The sequence below is a fragment of the Tachypleus tridentatus genome, unplaced genomic scaffold (genome assembly GCF_004210375.1).
Source record: "Tachypleus tridentatus isolate NWPU-2018 unplaced genomic scaffold, ASM421037v1 Hic_cluster_2, whole genome shotgun sequence".
Classification (NCBI taxonomy): Eukaryota; Metazoa; Arthropoda; class Merostomata; order Xiphosura; family Limulidae; genus Tachypleus; species Tachypleus tridentatus.
The window spans coordinates 53,086,284-53,110,706 of NW_027467782.1; the positions used below are offsets into that span (position 1 = coordinate 53,086,284).

The window sequence follows — 24,423 nt, forward strand, 5'->3', positions numbered from 1 at the left end:
ATATAAAATAAGGTTATAAAGTATTTTAAAATGGTTGGATGGTTTTGTATACAAATGGATATATATAAAATAAGGTTATAAAGTATTTTAAAATGGTTAGATGGTTTTGTATAGAAATGGATATGTTTAAAATAAGGTTATAAAGTATTTTAAAATGGATGGATGGTTTTGTATGGAAGTTGATAAATAAAATAGACTGACATGAGAGAAGATTCCTGTTTCTATTATCACATATCACAATACACTTACATAAACAGCAACAAATACATCTCAATCTGGGTAGAACACCTGATAGTTACACGTGTTTTTTAAGAGATCGTAAACATAACATTTTCATTGGTATTAATTTGATTTTGCTTTGTTTTAAATCTTAAAAAAACTCTTCTGATTTTCTGAGTATTTGAAAATATCTGTCAGGTAGAAGAACTACAGTTCAGCCTTACCAGCAGGTAGTTGAACTTAACGCACGTGATAGTATAAAATCCAATGTTCCAAGTATAATTTTTTTTTCTAATTTAAAGAAGATAAATCTTCTACTTACAAAAGGGAAGACGAGTTACTTGAATGGATTTCGACTTCCCTTATTGGATACATTTTTACTTACGTATATATTGAATATCACTTAAGGCTTGTCAGTTTCCAATGGCTTCTTTCATCTGTCTGAACACGAAATGAAACAGTTCACATTGTGACAAATTAGCGAATGTTTAGGAGCTAAGCCTTCTTTAAAAAGATGGCTACATTTCAGAGAAAGCGTACCAGGTTCCTTGTCTACATATTAATAACAATAGAAATTACAGGATAACAAAATTATGCAACAAAAACACGTTAACTTCTAAAATTACATAACCCGCCTTAGATACGTATACCTTTCAATTGAATGTATTACCCGTCTTGGGCAGAGTTTCACTGTGAACATTGTACACGAACTGTACCAGTTTGGTCCATCCGAAGCAAATAATGGGAAAACAAAATCGTGTTGATTGGAATTTGTAAAGTTATTGTGTGATTCACAAACAAATGAATGTTTTGAAAATTGTGGTTTCTCGCTGAAACGCCTTGAACATCGAAACCGATTTGGAATTAAACTTATTCGATATCACAAAACATAAAGTGGGACCAAACTTTAGGATGTATCCGCCCGGAGATTCTCATGCAGGAGGAAGTTACAGAACTGGAAAAGTCTTACGTTTTTCCTGGAGAAGTGTCACACTCGTCTTCCTGTGGAGGGGACGACGTCTGATTCGTGTTCTGGGGGACCTTACACATCTGGGATTGTCTTTCCTGTTCGTTCAGCTCCTTGATAGCCTGGATCTCTTTCTTCAACTTCATCCTCCGGTTCTGGAACCAGATCTTGATCTGTCTCTCCGTGAGACACAGAGCGTGGGCCATTTCGATCCTCCGACGCCGAGTCAAGTAGTGGTTGGTGTGAAATTCCTTCTCCAACTCCAGGGTTTGGTAGCGGGTGTACGTTTGTCGGCCTCGGCGTCGAAGTCCATTTGCACCTGTACAGAAATACGGTTAATGAAAAACGCAGATCTCTTGTAAGAAGATACACAGATTGTTAGAAAACCCGAAACTGGTCAAATTTCAGTACAACCCGAAGGATTTGGTTCAATAGAGTATCTGCTTATGACTGTTGCCAAATATGTTTTAAAAAGTTGTCTAAGTTGTTCTGTTCCGTTAAACTTCAAAAGGTTTTTTTTAAACAGTGTGTACTCATTATAGATCATTTTGAATTATGAAAGGGTAATAATTAGATTTATCTTTACGCTAGTTTTAAAAGTTTCAGCTCCAAGTAATCGATTCAAGTATAAAGTTTTGGTTTATCGAACAACAGCTTGTTTGTTCTTTCTAAAGCATAAAAATAACACAATGAAACAAAGAATCGTTTTAAATATGTTTCATTTCTGACAACAAAAGTCACTTGACTCTATGTTTTGTGTTTTCAAACATACGGAGTTTAGAAGGTAAACAGTTTAATAATTTTCTGTACGGCTACTTTTCACCGCTAGAGGAAGCCAAACAAACAAGTGCTTCTCAGCTTTCAGCTGCCAACGTTTTAAATTAAAGCTTGAAACTGAACAAAAGAAGGTGTCAAAGGTTTCAGCTGTCAAATCGTATCGATTCTTTATTACAGTATAATCAGAAGTGGCTGTTGACTGCTGATAGAAAGAAACATAAACTGGCATCGTTATAACGCCTTGAAATGTCATTCCGCGCAGTTTGTTAGAAACTGAAGGCATCAACCGGTAATTTATAGAGAACACGTACATCACTTTAATAACATATAAACATATTTATGGCTTACCTTTCATAGCTGGAAGGTATTAGGGCCAACCTGGTTGTCCTTTATAACATTAGAAACATGTTTTTCATTACGATATAACTAACAAGATAAACTTTCTGTCTCGCTTAATCCTCTATTTAATAAAGTAATTAAAGTCTTCTTTTAGGCTTTTTGTTAGGAGAAAGTTTTTCAAGCTACAGAAACGAGAGTTAAACGTGTGAATCTTTGAATCAAACTGAAAGCTGTGTTTGCTATAAAGTGAAAAACTTACTTTGAAATCATTGTTCAACGAACGTAAAACAACAACTTACAATCTAACTGTAACTCCTTCTCTTCAGATATTAGCATGTTTTAAAAACATTTCTATCCCTAAACAGACCACTCAGTTCAGGCACTTTTGGAATGATACACAGACTGCAAATACACTTACTTCCAAAGTTTTACAGTTTTGGACAAAACAAAAGATTGGATATTAAACAGTGATGGTTAAACTACAATAACCAGTAGATGTTGTGTAAATTGTTTAAAATATAGGTTTTTAGAAAAATAAAGAAATTTGTATTTCAAAATATTAACTACAGATCTGTATTTATAAGTTTGGTTTGAATTTCGCAGACAGCTACACGAGGACTATCTGCGCTACCCGTCCCTAATTTAGCAGTGTAAGACTAGAGGGAAGACAGCTAGTCATCACCACCCATCGCCAACTCTTATGCTATCCTTTTACCAACGAATAGTGAGATTAACCGTAACTGATAACGCTCCACAGCTGAAAGAGCGAGAATGTTTGGTGTGACGAAGATTCGAACCCATAACCCTCAAATTTCGAGTCGCATGCCTTAACCACCTGGCCATGCCGGGGCCGTGTTTACAGATTGTAACATTCTACAAGACGTCGTGTTGTCACTATCTATAAATATTTCCTAAACTAATTTCAAATTATTAATTGTCTGCCGTACAGTAAAACCTGTAATTAAATTAAACGTATACTGACAACATATTAAAGTATTCTGTTTTTGTGGTTCCACAAGAAACCATGAAACAAACCGAAACTTTTAAATATACTTCTGTCTTCTATTTACAGAGAAAGAAGACAAAACAGGAGTTTACTGAAGTGGAGAAAACATCTCTAAAGAGAACTTCTTAGGTACGTGTCTTATATCCAGTGTTCCTGTATTTAACAACATGTTTGAAGATTAACTTCTTTGGTACGTGTCTTATATCCAGTGTTCCTGTATTTCACAACATGTTTGAAGATTAACTTCTTAGGTACGTGTATTATATCCAGTGTTCCTGTATCTAACAACATGTTTGAAGATTAACTTCTTAGGTACGTGTATTATATCCAGTGTTCCTGTATCTAACAACATGTTTGAAGATTAACTTCTTAGGTACGTGTATTATATCCAGTGTTCCTGTATTTAACATGTTTAATGAGAGATGCTTTTCTGTAAATTCCAGCGTTAAAAATGAAATGAGTTTCTCTTTGTTTTAACAGGTTTACAAGAGACAATATGAAGATAAGTATAACATTAACAGTATATATATGTATCTTAAGTTAGTTTACTGTATGTCTTATGTTTGATATATGTGTATCGTGAGTTAGTTTACTGTATGTCTTATGTTTGATATATGCGTATCGTAGGTTAGTTTAATGTATTTCTTATGTTTGATACATGTGTATCGTGAGTTAGTTTACTCTAGGTCTTATGTTTGATATATGCGTATCGTAGGTTAGTATATTGTATGTCTTATGTTTGATATACGTGTATCGTGAGTTAGTTTACTGTATGTCTTATGTTTGATATATGCGTATCGTAGGTTAGTATATTGTATGTCTTATGTTTGATATATGCGTATCGTAGGTTAGTATATTGTATGTCTTATGTTTGATATACGTGTATCGTGAGTTAGTTTACTGTATGTCTTATGTTTGATATACGTGTATCGTAGGTTAGTAATTGTATGTCCTATGTTTGATATATGTGTATCGTGAGTTAGTTTACTGTATGTCTTATGTTTGATATACGTGTATCGTGAGTTAGTTTACTCTATGTCTTATGTTTGATATATGCGTATCGTAGGTTAGTATATTGTATGTCTTATGTTTGATATACGTGTATCGTGAGTTAGTTTACTGTATGTCTTATGTTTGATATATGCGTATCGTAGGTTAGTATATTGTATGTCTTATGTTTGATATACGTGTATCGTGAGTTAGTTTACTGTATGTCTTATGTTTGATATATGCGTATCGTAGGTTAGTATATTGTATGTCTTATGTTTGATATACGTGTATCGTGAGTTAGTTTACTGTATGTCTTATGTTTGATATATGCGTATCGTAGGTTAGTATATTGTATGTCTTATGTTTGATATACGTGTATCGTGAGTTAGTTTACTGTATGTCTTATGTTTGATATATGTGTATCGTGAGTTAGTATGCTGTATGTCTTATGTTTGATATACGTGTATCGTGAGTTAGTATGCTGTATGTCTTATGTTTGATAGATGTGTATCGTGAGTTAGTTTACTGTATGTCTTATGTTTGATATATGTGTATCGTGAGTTAGTTTACTGTATGTCTTATGTTTGATATATGTGTATCGTGAGTTAGTTTACTGTATGTCTTATGTTTGATATATGTGTATCGTGAGTTAGTATGCTGTATGTCTTATGTTTGATATACGTGTATCGTGAGTTAGTTTACTGTATGTCTTATGTTTGATATATGCGTATCGTGAGTTAGTTCACTCTATGTCTTATGTTTGATATATGTGTATCGTGAGTTAGTTCACTCTATGTCTTATGTTTGATATATGTGTATCGTGAGTTAGTTCACTCTATGTCTTATGTTTGATATACGTGTATTGTGAGTTAGTTTACTGTATGTCTTATGTTTGATATACGTGTATCGTGAGTTAGTATGCTGTATGTCTTATGTTTGATAGATGTGTATCGTGAGTTAGTTTACTGTATGTCTTATGTTTGATATATGTGTATCGTGAGTTACTTTCTTGTATTTCATACCCTTGATAAATGTGTGTTGTTAGTATTTTTAGTTCTTATGTTTGATGTTTGTGTATTATGTTTCTTATCCTTGTATCGTAGCTAGTAGGCGAATTTCTTGAAATAAACAAGTTATTGTGTTGGTGGTTCGTTTCTTCAGTCGAACAACAAAGGTAACAAATATCTCGCTGGTCAAAAATATTTTTCTTTAGCTGTACAAAACCAGTATACCGATTATGTCTCATAGTGGACCTAATCCTAGCTGAAAGGTGTGAGATTAACCAGAAGTTGACAGATGTTTCACGGTTTGTAAATCAGTTAACTTTAAACTTGAAACACTAACACTTCGCTATAACTGGTTGCTAGAGTTTCTAGTTCAGTATCAACGGTTTCAGTTTCAGTTTACAAGATTGGTCGGTTATTTTCGTTATTTGTTAAACAAATACTTACAGTAAAACACATAGTTTAAAACCCAAACCTCAGTAATAGACAAGACATCACGAACCATCCAACAGAAGTCACTTTGAAACCGATATGATCCTTAAACAAAAGAAGATATCACATAACACAAGACCGTTATTCATCAGAAAGCTAAACTGGAACTACATAACATGGCTGCAAATATCGTCTCCGAACTACAATCTTCTTTGAAACATGGAAGAAGACATTTTGGAAAACTGTTCCTTTCGTGAATCGCACAGGTCAATAAAACTATTTTGTAAAGTAAAGGGCGTTTATTATTGGGGCATCTCCCATGTCCACTGTCCAAACGATCTGTGACGTCACTGGACGCCATGTTTCTGATTACCATATACTGGTGTCGCCTGGTCTTCTGTCTTTGTTGCTTGTTTTTTGGCCATCCTGTTGCACGACACATAATGAGGTAGGAATTTTCTTTTTGGTTTTGTTAACTGCTAGGTTTACCTACTAGTCCTGATTTTATTCGAAACTTGATCGTAGAGTCCCGAGAAAAAAAATTCATATTTAAATTCGAAGGAGGGCATGGAACGCCTTCTTCCTGTCGGATGTCCGATTTGGACCAAAATGGCGTCTGACATGTTAATCTCTGGTCTTAAACAGAGGGCGTGAAGTCCGTTTGTTTTTCTAAGTTCCGTGTCAAATTAACTTATGTCCAGATGTAAGATGTATCGTTGTTTATTTAAACACCGTTTTTGTGTATCTCATTAAATAAGAAACAAGCTTGCACATTCGTCATATTAAATCACACAGTTACGGCACATTCTTCTTGTAATTTAAGTTCACGATCTTATTGTAAATAAAAAAATTAACTAGGCTAGGTGGAGCTACCTTAGCTATTATTAGATAGTTTTTTTTTAAGTTTGAGCCTTGGAAACTAGGAGTTATTATTTTCTGATTTCGTTCCGTTTAGCCAAAACTGAGTGACAATTATTTTAAAAGCAATTATCGTTAATTTTTAAAGGCTACCTTATCACCAACAGGACGAGACACGGTGTTTCGATATATAAATGTATGTGTTTTTTATACCTATGGTGAGAACTCTCATAGTGAATGTAATAAGTCGGGCAAATCATATTTAAATGTTGTTTCAAACTGCGGAACCTAATCTTCCGTATATGAAAGCTTGCAAAGGTTACAATATCTATATTCAGAACATTATATCTTTATATCTTTTCTCTCTCCACTTAATTCGTAAGCGAATATTTGAGAAGCGTAACACAGTCAGTCAACACTCATGGGAAGAGCTGGTCTCAGAAGACCAAGAAGTTTAACTACTGAAACAAGTGCAGACAAATAAAGCATAACGTTATGCAATAATTCGCCATTTTAGTTCAACACGAGTAACAGAAACAGCCATACGAACAGAGGAATTTTTTTGCCTGTCAAAACAAAACTGTGCAGAGTATCAGATATTTACAGATGTAGGGAAACTGTGATCACATTATACATAGACAGTGCGAAGTCTCTTACGTCACCAACATTCGCAACAAACTGTTGCTTTTTGTCCAACGGTTCGAGGTAGAATATTATAAAGCCTTTGTTTCTTTCACAAGAAACAAGAGGTTACAATGGGAATACAGAAAGTGTCTACATTATTGATAAAGAACACTGAAACTTTAATTTCTAGTTTAGTTTCAACGGAATATTAAACTAGGTTTGTTTAATCCTGTTACAACGATTAAGTAAATCTGTGATGATCGTTGTATACGTGATACCTCTCTTTTGAAGTGTAACAGTGCAACTGTTAACTTTTAGTGAAATCAACGAGTTGTAACATTGTTAGATCATCATGTTCACTAGTTGTAACATTGTTAGATCATGTTCACTAGTTGTAACATTGTTAGATCATCAGGTTCAGTAGTTGTAACATTGTTAGATAATTATGTTCACTAGTTGTAACATTGTTAGATCATCATGTTCACTAGTTGTAACGTTGTTAAATCATCATGTTCACTAGCTGTAACATTGTTAGATAATTATGTTCACTAGTTGTAACATTGTTGAATTATCACGTTTACTAGTTGTAAAATTGTTAAATCATCATGTTCACGAGTTGTTATATTGTTAGATAATTATGTTTACTAGTTGTAACATTGTTAGATAATTATGTTCACTAGTTGTAACATTGTTGAATTATCACGTTTACTAGTTGTAACGTTGTTAAATCATCATGTTCACTAGCTGTAACATTGTTAGATAATTATGCTCACTAGTTGTAACATTGTTGAATTATCACGTTTACTAGTTGTAAAATTGTTAGATCATCATGTTCACTAGTTGTAACATTGTTAGATCATGTTCACTAGTTGTAACATTGTCAGATCATCAGGTTCAGTAGTTGTAACATTGTTAGATAATTATGTTCACTAGTTGTAACATTGTTAGATCATCATGTTCACTAGTTGTAACGTTGTTAAATCATCATGTTCACTAGCTGTAACATTGTTAGATAATTATGTTCACTAGTTGTAACATTGTTGAATTATCACGTTTACTAGTTGTAAAATTGTTAAATCATCATGTTCACGAGTTGTTATATTGTTAGATAATTATGTTTACTAGTTGTAACATTGTTAGATAATTATGTTCACTAGTTGTAACATTGTTGAATTATCACGTTTACTAGTTGTAACGTTGTTAAATCATCATGTTCACTAGCTGTAACATTGTTAGATAATTATGCTCACTAGTTGTAACATTGTTGAATTATCACGTTTACTAGTTGTAAAATTGTTAAATCATCATGTTCACGAGTTGTAATATTGTTAGATAATTATGTTTACTAGTTGTAACATTGTTGAATTATCACGTTTACTAGTTGTAACGTTGTTCAATCATCATGTTCACTAGCTGTAGCATTGTTAGATCATCATGTTCACTAGTTGTAACATTGTTAAATCATCATGTTCACTAGTTGTAACGTTGTTATATTATCATGTTCACTAGCTGTAACATTGTTAAATCATCATGTTCACTAGCTGTAACACTGTTAAATCATCATGTTCACTGGTTGTAACGTTGTTAAATCATCATGTTCACTAGTTGTAACGTTGTTAAATCATCATGCTCACTAGTTGTAACATTGTTGAATTATCACGTTCACTAGTTGTAACGTTGTTAAATCATCATGTTCACGAGTTGTAATATTATTAAATCATCATGTTCACGTGTTGTGACATTTTTCAGGTCATTGTGTTTATGTATAGTAGTAAAATCATGGTAAGCACGTGGCTATGTTTCTCAGAATGTGTTCGAGTCATGACTGTTGTAATCGTTGCTTATCCTGAGCCTAAAAACAAGCCTGTCATATTTATCTGTGCTTTAATGGTAAATAGCATGAGATAGAGATAAGATAAACAATAATATTTAATAACTGGATTACTGCAGGACATAAATGAAGAACCAGAAAACTACATCTGTTTGAATTTAAACAGAGAGCACGTGATGCGTGACGTGACATCATGAACTTCTAGAGCGCATGCAAGTTAGCATGGTTGTGAAACAGAACTATTCTGTTTAGTCTTATCCAATATATTCAGTCTCACGTCTACAGCTGAAAATTCACTCAAACAGATGTGAGCTAATATGCACATGCATTGTAACAATACGGTGTTACATTGTTAAAGTTTTACGCGCTTCACATGTGCAATATTTATTTCTCGTAGCTCTTCGTCTAATACGTAAGTACATAAAACATTTATAAAGACCCATCCTTCTCAGTTGTTCTGTGCCTAACATGGTGAATAACGTACACTTATCAGTTGATCATGTATACATATAATATCGCACTGTACACAACTCAGTATTGTACACTTAACATACATTATATTTAGCCAGCATCTGTTGTTATTCTAATACAATACTTAGAACAACAAACGGTAACTATAGTTACTACTACGCTAACAATACAATTACTAGAACTTAACGCAGTTGTTAGAACTGTATCTGTTAGTAGTGTTACAATACAGTTATTATAATAAACTCTATCTTCAAATAACAGTACGTTCACTCAGCCGTTGATGTAAGTAAACATTCTACTGATTTCAGAAGCGCTTATTAAAGTTTCTAACAACTGTTGTCTCATACTTTTATATATCATGTTTGACTCTGTACCACATTGTATTTGCTAGTCTGACAGTTTACCTGGAGAGAATCTGGTCCTAGAATGGAGGCTAAAAACTCTATATGTTCAGGTTTCATATCCGCATTTTGTTCTTATTCTGTTTACACTTCAAGATGTAAAGAATTTAAACATCAAAGTACCTTGTGGAATACAATGCTCGGTGTACTTACAGTCAGAACATTTTGAGGTTGTACAATGTTCAGTGTACACACAGTCAGAACATTTTGTGGATGTACAATGTTCAGTGTACATACAGTCAGAACATTTTGTGGATGTACAATGTTCCGTGTACTTACAGTCAGAACATTTTGTGGATTTAAAATGTTCGGTGTACATACAGTCAGAACATTTTGTGGATGTACAATGTTCAGTGTACACAGTCAGAACATTTTGAGGTTGTACACTGTTCGGTGTACTTACAGTCAGAACATTTTGAGGTTGTACACTGTTCGGTGTACTTACAGTCAGAACATTTTGAGGTTGTACAATGTTCGGTGTACTTACAGTCAGAACATTTTGAGGTTGTACAATGTTCGGTGTACTTACAGTCAGGACATTTTGTGGATGTACAATGTTCGGTGCACTTACAGTCAGAACATTTTGAGGTTGTACAATGTTCGGTGTACTTACAGTCAGAACATTTTGAGGTTGTACAATGTTCGGTGTACTTACAGTCAGAACATTTTGAGGTTGTACAATGTTCAAAGTTATAAAACAATTAATTTACAAGTTACATCATAGCTACAACTGCAGATTGTAAAACATGGATACTTCTTTAAGGTTTTAGTTCTTATCGGTTTTCTAAACACAACACGTGTCTCAGCGTCATCACTTTCAGAAAAAATTAAAAGAAACCGCTTGGAAATTTAACTTGTACGTCACCTTCTGTTTTGTGAAGATATGAGTGAAGTTGTAACGCACGTGGCAGTTTTCTGCTTAGATCGTGTGGTTCTATGAAGTGTCAGAGAGACAGCCAATGGTCCCGAAATCTAAAACACAAGCAATTTGTGTAATATAAAACATTATATTGTAACAACCACAGTTACTTAGCATCAACTGGGTCGTCCGACATTTGGTTTAAAGCAATATTTTAGTTCTTTGCACTCGATAAAAACGAAATATTGTTTCATCATAAAATAGATTTTCTGATAGGTTCCTTCATAACTGGTTTGATTTACGGTCAAATAAAGAAACATGATGCAACTTGAGTAAATGTTCTCATAACATTAATGGTGGGTAGTTGTAAACAACTACCTTCATCAAAATTTATTGTGACGTATATGAAGATGGACACTGGATAGGTTTACAAATTTATATTTCATTATCAAGTGATCCTAAACTATATACATTAATAACGTAAGATGTCAATAATAAACACATAGAAGCTTCTACTTTATACTTTGTGCATGAAATTATGTTTCTCTAAAGAACTCCAGGGTGTGTGCCATCAGTGATAGTTTAATGGTTCACATTAACACGTGTTTTACTAGTAACAGGTTTGTGTTTATAGTAAGTGTGGAACATGTGTTTTACTAGTAACATGTTTGTGTTGATAGTAAGTGTGGAACATGTGTTTTACTAGTAACATGTTTGTGTTGATAGTAAGTGTGGAACATGTGTTTTACTAGTAACATGTTTGTGTTGATAGTAAATGTAGAACATGTGTTTTACTAGTAACATGTTTGCGTTGATAGTAAGTGTGGAACATGTGTTTTACTAGTAACATGTTTGTGTTGATAGTAAATGTAGAACATGTGTTTTACTAGTAACATGTTTGTGTTGATAGTGACTGTGAAACACGTGTTTTACTAGTAACATGTTTGTGTTGATAGTAAGTGTGGAACATGTGTTTTACTAGTAACATGTTTGTGTTGATAGTAAGTGTGGAACATGTGTTTTACTAGCAACATGTTTGTGTTGATAGTAAGTGTGGAACATGTGTTTTACTAGTAACATGTTTGTGTTGATAGTAAGTGTGGAACATGTGTTTTACTAGTAACATGTTTGTGTTGATAGTAAGTGTGGAACATGTGTTTTACTAGTAACATGTTTGTGTTGATAGTAAGTGTGGAACATGTGTTTTACTAGTAACATGTTTGTGTTGATAGTAAGTGTGGAACATGTGTTTTACTAGTAACATGTTTGTGTTGATAGTGACTGTGAAACACGTGTTTTACTAGTAACATGTTTGTGTTGATAGTGACTGTGAAACACGTGTTTTACTAGCAACATGTTTGTGTTGATAGTAAGTGTGGAACATGTGTTTTACTAGTAACATGTTTGTGTTGATAGTAAGTGTGAAACACGTGTTTTACTAGTAACATGTTTGTGTTGATAGTAAATGTAGAACATGTGTTTTACTAGTAACATGTTTGTGTTGATAGTGACTGTGAAACACGTGTTTTACTAGCAACATGTTTGTGTTGATAGTAAGTGTGGAACATGTGTTTTACTAGTAACATGTTTGTGTTGATAGTAAGTGTGGAACATGTGTTTTACTAGTAACATGTTTGTGTTGATAGTAAGTGTGGAAGATGTGTTTTACTAGTAACAGGTTTGTGTTGATAGTGACTGTGAAACACGTGTTTTACTAGCAACATGTTTGTGTTGATAGTGACTGTGAAACACGTGTTTTACTAGTAACATGTTTGTGTTGATAGTAAGTGTGGAAGATGTGTTTTACTAGTAACAGGTTTGTGTTGATAGTGACTGTGAAACACGTGTTTAACTAGTGACAGGTTTGTGTTGATAGTGACTGTGAAACATGTGTTTTACTAGTAAAATGTTTGTGTTGATAGTGGCTGTGAAACACGTGTTACTAGTGACAGGTTTGTGTTGATAGTGACTGTGAAACACGTGTTACTAGTAACAGGTTTGTGTTGATAGTGACTGTGAAACACGTGTTTCACTAGTAACAGGTTTTTGTTGATAGTGACTGTGGAACACGTGTTTCACTAGTAACAGCTTTGTGTTGATAGTGGTTGTGAAACACGTGTTTCACTAGTAACAGGTTTGTGTTGATAGTGACTGTGAAACATGTGTTTTACTAGTAACAGGTTTGTGTTGATAGTGACTGTGAAGCACGGGTTTTACTAGTAACAGGTTTGTGTTGATATTAGCTGTGAAACATGTGTTACTAGTAACAGGTTTGTGTTGATAGTGACTGTGAAACACGTGTTTTACTGGTAACAGGTTTGTGTTGATATTCGCTGTGAAACACGTGTTACTAGTAACAGGTTTGTGTTGATAGTGACTGTGAAACACGTGTTTTACTAGTAACAGGTTTGTGTTGATAGTGGCTGTGAAACACGTGTTACTAGTAACAGGTTTGTGTTGATAGTGACTGTGAAACACGTGTTACTAGTAATAGGTTTGTGTTGATAGTGACTGTGAAACACGTGTTACTAGTAACAGGTTTGTGTTGATAGTGACTGTGAAACACGTGTTTTACTAGTAACAGGTTTGTGTTGATAGTGGCTGTGAAACACGTGTTACTAGTAACAGGTTTGTGTTGATAGTGACTGTGAAACACATGTTACTAGTAATAGGTTTGTGTTGATAGTGACTGTGAAACACGTGTTTCACTAGTAACCGGTTTTTGTTGATAGTGACTGTGGAACACGTGTTTTACTAGTAACAGGTTTGTGTTGATAGTGACTGTGGAACGTGTGTTTTACTAGTAACAGGTTTGTGTTGAAAGTGGCTGTGGAATACGTGTTTTACTAGTAACAGGTTTGTGTTGATATTCGCTGTGAAACATGTGTTTTACTGGTAACAGGTTTGTGTTGATAGTGGCTGTGAAACACGTGTTTTACTAGTAACATGTTTGTGTTGATAGTGACTGTGAAACACATGTTACTAGTAATAGGTTTGTGTTGAAAGTGGCTGTGAAACACGTGTTACTAGTAACAGGTTTGTGTTGATAGTGACTGTGAAACACGTGTTTTACTAGTAACAGGTTTGTGTTGATAGTGGCTATGAAACATGTGTTTTACTAGTGACAGGTTTGTGTTGATAGTGACTGTGAAACATGTGTTTTACTAGTAACAGGTTTGTGTTGATAGTGACTGTGAAACATGTGTTTTACTTGTAACAGGTTTGTGTTGATAGTGGCTGTGAAACACGTGTTTTACTAGTAATATGTTTGTGTTGATAGTGGCTGTGAAACACGTGTTTTACTAGTAACAGGTTTGTGTTGATAGTGGCTGTGAAACACGTGTTACTAGTAACAGGTTTGTGTTGATAGTGACTGTGAAACACGTGTTTTACTAGTAACAGGTTTGTGTTGATAGTGACTGTGAAACACGTGTTTTACTAGTAACAGGTTTGTGTTGATAGTGGCTGTGAAACACGTGTTTTACTAGTAACAGGTTTGTGTTGATAGTGGCTGTGAAACACGTGTTTCACTAGTAACAGGTTTGTGTTGATATTCGCTGTGAAACACGTGTTTTACTAGTAACAGGTTTGTGTTGATATTCGCTGTGAAACATGTGTTTTACTAGTAACATGTTTGTGTTGATTGTGGCTGTAAAACATGTGTTTTACTAGTAAAAGGTCCATGTTGATATGGATTACACATCACATAAGGATTTTAAGAAGACCTTGAATGATATTTAAGTTTGTAACTGACACTCTTGTAATATGTGACGTAATATGTTATATTATGATTATAATTATGTCCACTAACGAGAAAGGTTCATACTATATTATAATTCATACTGTGAGTTTCAAACTTTGGTATTCTCACAATCGTTGTATGAATATTACATGTTTGTGTTACATGTATATTGTATATTACATATATACTGTATATTACATGTATATTGTATATTACATATATACTGTATATTACATGTATATTGTATATTACATGTATACTGTATATTACATGTATATTGTATATTACATGTATATTGTATATTACATGTATACTGTATATTACATGTATATAGTATATTACATGTATACTGTATATTACATGTGTATTGTATATTACAGGTATCCTGTATATTACACATGTATTGACTTCAGGGTCCTGTAGCTAGTGTTAAATATTCACGGATTGTTTACATAGAATACCCACACTGCAGCTTGACTCACAACCTGTGTTCAGGGTCCTTGTAGCTAGTGTTAACTATTCACGGATAGTTTACATAGAATACCCACACTGGAGCTTGACTCACAACTTGTGTTCAGGGTCCTTGTAGCTAGTGTTAAATATTCACAAATTGTTTACATAGAATACCCACACTGGAGCTTGACTCACAACCTGTGTTCAGGGTCCTTGTAGCTAGTGTTAAATATTCACGGATTGTTTACATAGAATACCCACACTGGAGCTTGACTCACAACCTGTGTTCAGGGTCCTGTAGCTAGTGTTAAATATTCACGGATTGTTTACATAGAATACCCACACTGGAGCTTGACTCACAACCTGTGTTCAGGGTCCTGTAGCTAGTGTTAAATATTCACGGATTGTTTACATAGAATACCCACACTGGAGCTTGACTCACTGTGTTCAGGGTCCTTGTAGCTAGTGTTTAGTATTCACGAATTGTTTACATAGAATACCCACACTGGAGCTTGACTCACTGTGTTCAGCGTCCTTGTAGCTAGTGTTAAATATTCACGGATTGTTTACATAGAATACCTACACTGGAGCTTGACTCACAACCTGTGTTCAGGGTCCTGTAGCTAGTGTTAAATATTCACGGATTGTTTACATAGAATACCCACACTGCAGCTTGACTCACAACCTGTGTTCAGAGTCCTGTAGCTGGTGTTAAATATTCACGGATTGTTTACATAGAATACCCACCCTGGAGCTTGACTCACAACCTGTGTTCAGGGTCCTTGTAGCTAGTGTTAAATATTCACGGATTGTTTACATAGAATACCCACACTGGAGCTTGACTCATAACCTGTGTTCAGGGTCCTGTAGCTAGTGCTAAATATTCACGGATTGTTTACATAGAATACCCACACTGGAGCTTGACTCACAACCTGTGTTCAGAGTCCTGTAGCTGGTGTTAAATATTCACGGATTGTTTACATAGAATACCCACACTGGAGCTTGACTCACAACCTGTGTTCAGGGTCCTTGTAGCTAGTGTTAAATATTCACGGATTGTTTACATGGAATACCCACACTGGAGCTTGACTCACAACCTGTGTTCAGGGTCCTGTAGCTAGTGCTAAATATTCACGGATTGTTTACATAGAATACCCACACTGGAGCTTGACTCACTGTGTTCAGGGTCCTGTAGCTAGTGTTAAATATTCACGGATTGTTTACATAGAATACCCACACTGGAGCTTGACTCACAACCTGTGTTCAGGGTCCTGTAGCTAGTGTTAAATATTCACGGATTGTTTACATAGAATACCCACACTGGAGCTTGACTCACAACTTGTGTTCAGGGTCCTTGTAGCTAGTGTTAAATATTCACAAATTGTTTACATAGAATACCCACACTGGAGCTTGACTCACAACCTGTGTTCAGGGTCCTTGTAGCTAGTGTTAAATATTCACGGATTGTTTACATAGAATACCCACACTGGAGCTTGACTCACAACCTGTGTTCAGGGTCCTGTAGCTAGTGTTAAATATTCACGGATTGTTTACATAGAATACCCACACTGGAGCTTGACTCACAACCTGTGTTCAGGGTCCTGTAGCTAGTGTTAAATATTCACGGATTGTTTACATAGAATACCCACACTGGAGCTTGACTCACTGTGTTCAGGGTCCTTGTAGCTAGTGTTTAGTATTCACGAATTGTTTACATAGAATACCCACACTGGAGCTTGACTCACTGTGTTCAGCGTCCTTGTAGCTAGTGTTAAATATTCACGGATTGTTTACATAGAATACCTACACTGGAGCTTGACTCACAACCTGTGTTCAGGGTCCTGTAGCTAGTGTTAAATATTCACGGATTGTTTACATAGAATACCCACACTGCAGCTTGACTCACAACCTGTGTTCAGAGTCCTGTAGCTGGTGTTAAATATTCACGGATTGTTTACATAGAATACCCACCCTGGAGCTTGACTCACAACCTGTGTTCAGGGTCCTTGTAGCTAGTGTTAAATATTCACGGATTGTTTACATAGAATACCCACACTGGAGCTTGACTCATAACCTGTGTTCAGGGTCCTGTAGCTAGTGCTAAATATTCACGGATTGTTTACATAGAATACCCACACTGGAGCTTGACTCACAACCTGTGTTCAGAGTCCTGTAGCTGGTGTTAAATATTCACGGATTGTTTACATAGAATACCCACACTGGAGCTTGACTCACAACCTGTGTTCAGGGTCCTTGTAGCTAGTGTTAAATATTCACGGATTGTTTACATGGAATACCCACACTGGAGCTTGACTCACAACCTGTGTTCAGGGTCCTGTAGCTAGTGCTAAATATTCACGGATTGTTTACATAGAATACCCACACTGGAGCTTGACTCACTGTGTTCAGGGTCCTGTAGCTAGTGTTAAATATTCACGGATTGTTTACATAGAATACCCACACTGGAGCTTGACTCACAACCTGTGTTCAGGGTCCTGTAGCTAGTGTTAAATATTCACGGATTGTTTACATAGAATACCCACACTGGAGCTTGACTCACAACCTGTGTTCAGGGTCCTGTAGCTAGTGTTAAATATTCACGGATTGTTTACATAGAATACCCACACTGGAGCTTGACTCACAACCTGTGTTCAGGGTCCTTGTAGCTAGTGTTAAATATTCACGGATTGTTTACATAGAATACCCACACTGCAGCTTGACTCACAACCTGTGTTCAGGGTCCTGTAGCTAGTGTTAAATATTCACGGATTGTTTACATAGAATACCCACACTGGAGCTTGACTCACAACCTGTGTTCAGGGTCCTTGTAGCTAGTGTTAAATATTCACGGATTGTTTACATAGAATACCCACACTGGAGCTTGACTCACAACCTGTGTTCAGGGTCCTTGTAGCTAGTGTTAAATATTCACGGACAATTGAACAAATCGTTAAACACTTCAATTATATCCATCTACTGACCATTAGTTCTTGGTTAACTTCAGACGGATATCTATCCACTGATCAGTTCATGGTTAACTTCAGATGTATATCCATCCACTGAACAGTTCATGGTTAACTTCAGATGGATATTCTATTACTTGGTTTATATGTGATAATAAAGTTCCTGCAGGATACTGAATGTTTTTATTTTAACAGTTCAAAATAAATATCCAACTAGTTTTCCTTCCTTTTATAAAAGTACTTTAACCCAATCATCATGTTTGTGAACGTAGAATGTATTTCTTCTCGTCAAATCACATACAAAGAAGGAATTCCGTCTATACAGGGAGAGTAAGTGTTTCCATAGCAACACAATCATGAGATAAAGAAGCTAGAAGGTAGGTGGGAGATGACCTTGGTTACCGCACTGCTCACGAATGAAGACGGGAAATGACTTGGAACATCAAATCTGGGGAGTTACCTGACTACTACACTACACAATAGCCAAGTCGTTCTAAGAGTAACAGATATACCAAATAACTTGGCGAACCATGTGAATGATCAGATATACCCATCATAATATGAAGCATGCCAGCCGTCAGGTATATCAAGTCATTAGCTAACATAGGTCAGGCTGTAATAACTTTAAAACAGTTATAAATAGAATCAGGCCTTCTACAGATGTTAAGATAACTCACCATATTATGTTATTATAAATATTCATCCACGATAATTTATGATTAAGTCCCGGAGTCTTACTCCTGACTCATAGAGTCCAATTTATGACTCATGTTTTCCAATCAACAACTCCTATAATCTAATTTCTGACTCATGTTTTCCAATCAACAACTCCTGTAATGTAATTTCTTACTCATATTTTCCAATCAACAACTCCTGTAATGTAATTTCTGACTCATGTTTTCCAATCAACAACTCCTGTAATGTAATTTCTGACTCATATTTTCCAATCAACAACTCCTGTAATGTAATTTCTTACTCATATTTTACAGTCAACAACTCTCATAAACTAATGTCTAGTGCATGTTTTCCAACCATTTATCCTATAATTTACTATTTGACTTATGTTTTCCAATCGGGCACATTTATCTTCTATGAAGCACAAATGTGTTCCAATGGTTTGTTTTGAATTTCGCGCAAAGCTATACGAAAGGCTATCTGCGCTCACCATCCTTAATTTAGCAGTGTGTAAGACTAGAGGGAAGGCAGTTATTCATCACCACCCACCGCAAACTCTTGGGTTACTCTTTTACCAACGAATAGTGGGATTTACCGTTACATTATAACACCTTTACGTCTAAAAGGGAAAGCATCTTTGTGTGACGGGGATTCGAACCCGCGACCCTCGTATTACGTGTCGAGTGCCTTACCCACCTGGCCATGCCGGGGCCTTGTTCCAATGGAAGATGCTTGTTTGTAAAAGTGACAGATGTTGTTTCTTTCATAAGTTATAGTTAGAAATATATAAAACAATACACTGGTAACTGATAGTAATCGATTATTTTTCACACAAGGTAAAGTTTTATTTTTAGTTATTATCATAGGTCCCAGTGATGAATTTTTAAAACAATGACTCGGAACAAAACGTTGTGTTTTTTAATAGAAACTTCTTACAGCCCTAGACGTCAGTTGGGTCTTTTCTCTCATTTGATCTGCTGTCGTGAAGCAATTCGGGGGTGAATAGCCGTAAGTGGGTGCGTAATTTATTCTCCCCACCCTACCCTCCTGCTACTCTAGGATTGGTTGTTGTCATGGTGACAGCTGGTGTTGGCTTTAAAATCTAAAGAATAGTGTATGATGTCACTTCTTGAGCCAAGCCTATTTTGTTTTCCATGACCCATAATCGTCGAAGCTCAGATATTTTGTTTTCCATGACCCATAAACGTCGCAGTTCGGTTATTTTAGAGTTCATGACTCACACATTCTTCAAAACAATGGATTCGATTAAGAACCGATACAGTTATTAGCTTATAAATATATATATATATACCGATACTAACTAAAAACTAAGCTGACAGTAATACAGTTATTTTTATGTTATGGTCAACTTTAATCACAGAATATTTCAATTATTTGTTTCTAGTGTTCTTAAAGTATTCTTAGTGAACTTCTGAACAAAGAAATTGCTATAAAAACTTACACTCTGTTCTAGTTATTTTTAAATAACGTACTGAACATCATAGGAATATGTTTGTTAACAATAACATATTATCTGCTGTTACAAACTTTTAAAGTCAATTTCTCAAGTGTTACAAAATGGATGACCCCACAACATGTCAAATAAAAACTCCTTCAAACCAGAATTATTTTAACTCACTGTTCTCATACTGTGTTGTTATTGGACTAACAAAGCCTATCAGATAATTTAGATTAGCTGTATTTAATACTGTGTTGTTATTGGACTAACAAAGCCTATCAGATAATTTAGATTAGCTGTATTTAATACTGTGTTGTTATTGGACTAACAAAGCCTATCAGATAATTTAGATTAGCTGTATTTAATACTGTGTTGTTATTGGACTAACAAAGCCTATCAGATAATTTAGATTAGCTGTATTTAATACTGTGTTGTTATTGGACTAACAAATCCTATCAGATAATTTAGATTAGCTGTATTTAATACTGTGTTGTTATTGGACTAACAAAGCCTATCAGATAATTTAGATTAGCTGTATTTAATACTGTGTTGTTATTGGACTAACAAATCCTATCAGATAATTTAGATTAGCTGTATTTAATACTGTGTTGTTATTGGACTAACAAATCCTATCAGATAATTTAGATTAGCTGTATTTAATACTGTGTTGTTATTGGACTAACAAAGCCGATCAGATAATTTAGATTAGCTGTATTTAATACTGTGTTGTTATTGGATTAACAAATCCTATCAGATAATTTAGATTAGCTGTATTTAATACTGTGTTGTTATTGGACTAACAAATCCTATCAGATAATTTAGATTAGCTGTATTTAATACTGTGTTGTTATTGGACTAACAAAGCCTATCAGATAATTTAGATTAGCTGTTTTTAATACTGTGTTGTTATTGGACTAACAAATCCTATCAGATAATTTAGATTAGCTGTATTTAATACTGTGTTGTTATTGGACTAACAAATCCTATCAAATAATTTAGATTAGCTGTATTTAATACTGTATTGTTATTGGACTAACAAAGCCTATCAGATAATTTAGATTAGCTGTATTTAATACTGTGTTGTTATTGGACTAACAAATCCTATCAGATAATTTAGATTAGCTGTATTTAATACTGTGTTGTTATTGGACTAACAAAGCCTATCAGATAATTTAGATTAGCTGTATTTAATACTGTGTTGTTATTGGACTAACAAAGCCTATCAGATAATTTAGATTAGCTGTATTTAATACTGTGTTGTTATTGGACTAACAAATTCTATCAGATAATTTAGATTAGCTGTATTTAATACTGTGTTGTTATTGGACTAACAAAGCCTATCAGATAATTTAGATTAGCTGTTTTTAATACTGTGTTGTTATTGGACTAACAAATCCTATCAGATAATTTAGATTAGCTGTATTTAATACTGTGTTGTTATTAGACTAACAAAGCCTACCAGATAATTTAAATTAGCTGTATTTAATACTGTGTTGTTATTGGACTAACAAAGCCTATCAGATAATTTAGATTAGCTGTATTTAATACTGTGTTGTTATTGGACTAACAAAGCCTATCAGATAATTTAAATTAGCTGTATTTAATACTGTGTTGTTATTGGACTAACAAAGCCTATCAGATAATTTAGATTAGCTGTATTTAATACTGTGTTGTTATTGGACTAACAAAGCCTATCAGATAATTTAGATTAGCTGTATTTAATACTGTGTTGTTATTGGACTAACAAAGCCTATCAGATAATTTAGATTAGCTGTATTTAATACTGTGTTGTTATTGGACTAACAAAGCCTATCAGATAATTTAGATTAGCTGTATTTAATACTGTGTTGTTATTGGACTAACAAAGCCTATCAGATAATGAAGTATCAACTCAATACATAAACACACACACTGCTTGTTGTTGAATTACTATTTTAAAAACTTCGTACTGTTGTAATGTGATTGAATTTATTCAAAACAATCGTATTAAGAACGACCTTAATGTATTGTAAAATAATCTGAACAAGGAGAGGATTGACTCCTGATACTCTCCTACAGGGTTACTTTTGATTTATCGCTTGTTTAATCTGTACTGCAGCAAAAGTAATTCAATTGCATTCTGTGTGCTGGGTTTCAGTATAACGCGCTAAGGAGCAAAGCAGATATTCTGGGGCTGCACGCGTTTCAGATCCGAGACAGAAGTTGGTTTACCTACAGTGCCTATCTGTAATGGAGAACTTTACTGGAGTGTTTTGTAATGTGACACTTTATTAAAAAAACACTAATGCTCCCTACTTGGCACTTCATTGAAGACTCTAAGTAGTATATAATAGGACAAAATATTTTTTGGTCTACCTTTGTCATTTAAGGAAATCATTCATTCCAGACAATCTGTCTCTTTATACGATAAGCTGTCTCGGTTCTTAACAAATACAACGTTTTTCACATGAGGGGTTTAGAATCACGCTATTTAAATCTTAGGTCAGTTACGTGTTTCTTAACTGACTTTACTTTGTTCAAATGAAAGTCACCAACCTGCCATGGCCATCCAAGGGTAGAAAGCTTGAGACATGGCACTGGTGTTTTGGTAGCAAGCTGTCCATGCATCTGATGCACGCGGAGAAGCCCCGCCATCTCCCGGGAAAGGACGTACAGCGTCGTTGCTCATTACTGCAGCTCGGACGCCGGTCAGTGCTCCCCCTTGCCAGATGGACATGTCTTTTACAGCCATGTTGAACCCGTTCTGCTCCTTCACGAGACACTCAGGTTTGAAAGCCGTCGTTGGGTCTGGACTCACTGCTGTGTACAGTTTACACGATGTGGAAGACACAGTTGTGTCAACGAAGCCGGAGTCGTGTGGTGCCCTGGCGGCGGAGCTAGGTTGAGGGTACGGCGGAACAAGGAGTCCTTGCGGAAAACGATAGGATTGTTCCGGCGTAGCCTGACTATTATAAAAGCCAGTCTGATCAAAGTAAGAGTTCATCATGTCTGACCACCACCCTCGCTCCTTTCGACATCAGATTTTGAATTTCGATTTTTTTACTAAGTAAACGTGTTGGATTAAATTCGACCATAGTATTCACATATCTAGGACTTCCCGGAAAGGAACAACTGACCAATCAGCGTGCTTCTTTTGCGGCAGCGAACTCCTTTCTTGTGTATCCCACCGCCATTGGACCCGACAACACGTCTGGGTTTGATCACTGTTATTGGGAAACGCATTCGAGTTATTATTTTTCGCACACTTGTCACATTAATAAATCATGGTGGCAGTCACTAATTTTTTTAAGAAATACTTGCCTCTAACACCGACAGCTGCTCTGCCCCAGACGATGAGAGGTGTACTGAGAAGTCGTACTTAGAGATATTAAACTAAAAATGGAGAAGGTTTCAAAACACTCGTTTCTTTAGAAGGAGTAACTTTAATACGACGCTAGGTCATTACTTATTGAAGCGTAAAACAAAGACAATAGGCAGATTCTTGGAAAGAAGTTAAGAGAGTGAGAGATGAAGACTGTGTAATGTTTCTGAACACGCAGTAATAATTAGACACATAATATCTGCAAAACTGCATCCAGATAAAGTTAATATCTGATATTCTGACTAAAGCTATGTTTCATGAGTTTTACAGCTCGTGTGAAGTTAAAAGTTCCACCTACCAACGACGATCAGACGTATTTTAGTTTCAGGAGAAATTACGAGGTTTCGAATGTTTGCAAATGAGTCAATAAAACAAGCTACAAGACTGTTAGGTAATTTGAAACAAGTTGAACAGGGTTAATTTCGTCGTAAGTTTACAGTTTGTATGTTGGGTCTCCACCGTGTTGGCCCACGTGGAAGGAATTAGAACTCTCCATGTCAGAGCGTCGTGTGAACGACTCTACGGAGCAGTGTCAACCAACGCTCTCTACTTTCATCGTTGGTCTCAAAAACTACGTAATAACGAACGTATACCAGTTAATTTCAACGTTTTAATAGTTGACACTGCAGCCTAAAATAAATAAAAAACGCTAAATGTTCGAACTGAACTGCGGAATCCGGTTACGAATATACAAATATAAACCAAAACAGACACCTACGAAATCGATTATATTTTAAACGCGTGCAATTGGGGGACATATTTATATAATAAACAAATCTGAGATTTACAACATTTAGAATACAAGATCTATAGACATTTAATGTATACAATAGTGAGTACACAAGTGTATTACCTATACAATAACCGAAACTAAAACTTAAAACAAAACAAAACAATCGAATGTTAAAGCAAGTGGAATTCTAGTGTACAGAAATATGCGGAACCAAAACTGAAACCAATAAAACCACAACATGTTTATATCAGATATGTGG

At 35.1% G+C, this 24,423-nt stretch overlaps 1 protein-coding gene across 2 annotated transcripts in view; it reads right to left on the minus strand.

Annotated features, from left to right (window-relative positions):
- Window positions 1-204: 204 nt before the first annotated feature.
- LOC143242704 (homeotic protein ultrabithorax-like) overlaps window positions 205-24,423 on the minus strand; it is a 178,823-nt gene continuing 154,604 nt past the window's right edge. The window contains exons 4-5 of one of the 2 annotated variants that reach the window (XM_076486179.1): window positions 22,606-23,273; window positions 205-1,505 (exon numbers count right to left, since the gene is read on the minus strand). In XM_076486179.1, the coding sequence (XP_076342294.1) occupies window positions 1,186-1,505; window positions 22,606-23,056 (771 nt within the window). In that variant the 5' untranslated portion in view covers window positions 23,057-23,273 and the 3' untranslated portion in view covers window positions 205-1,185. The remainder of the gene's footprint in view (window positions 1,506-22,605; window positions 23,274-24,423) is intronic. The other variant, XR_013023158.1, reaches the window with a different exon arrangement.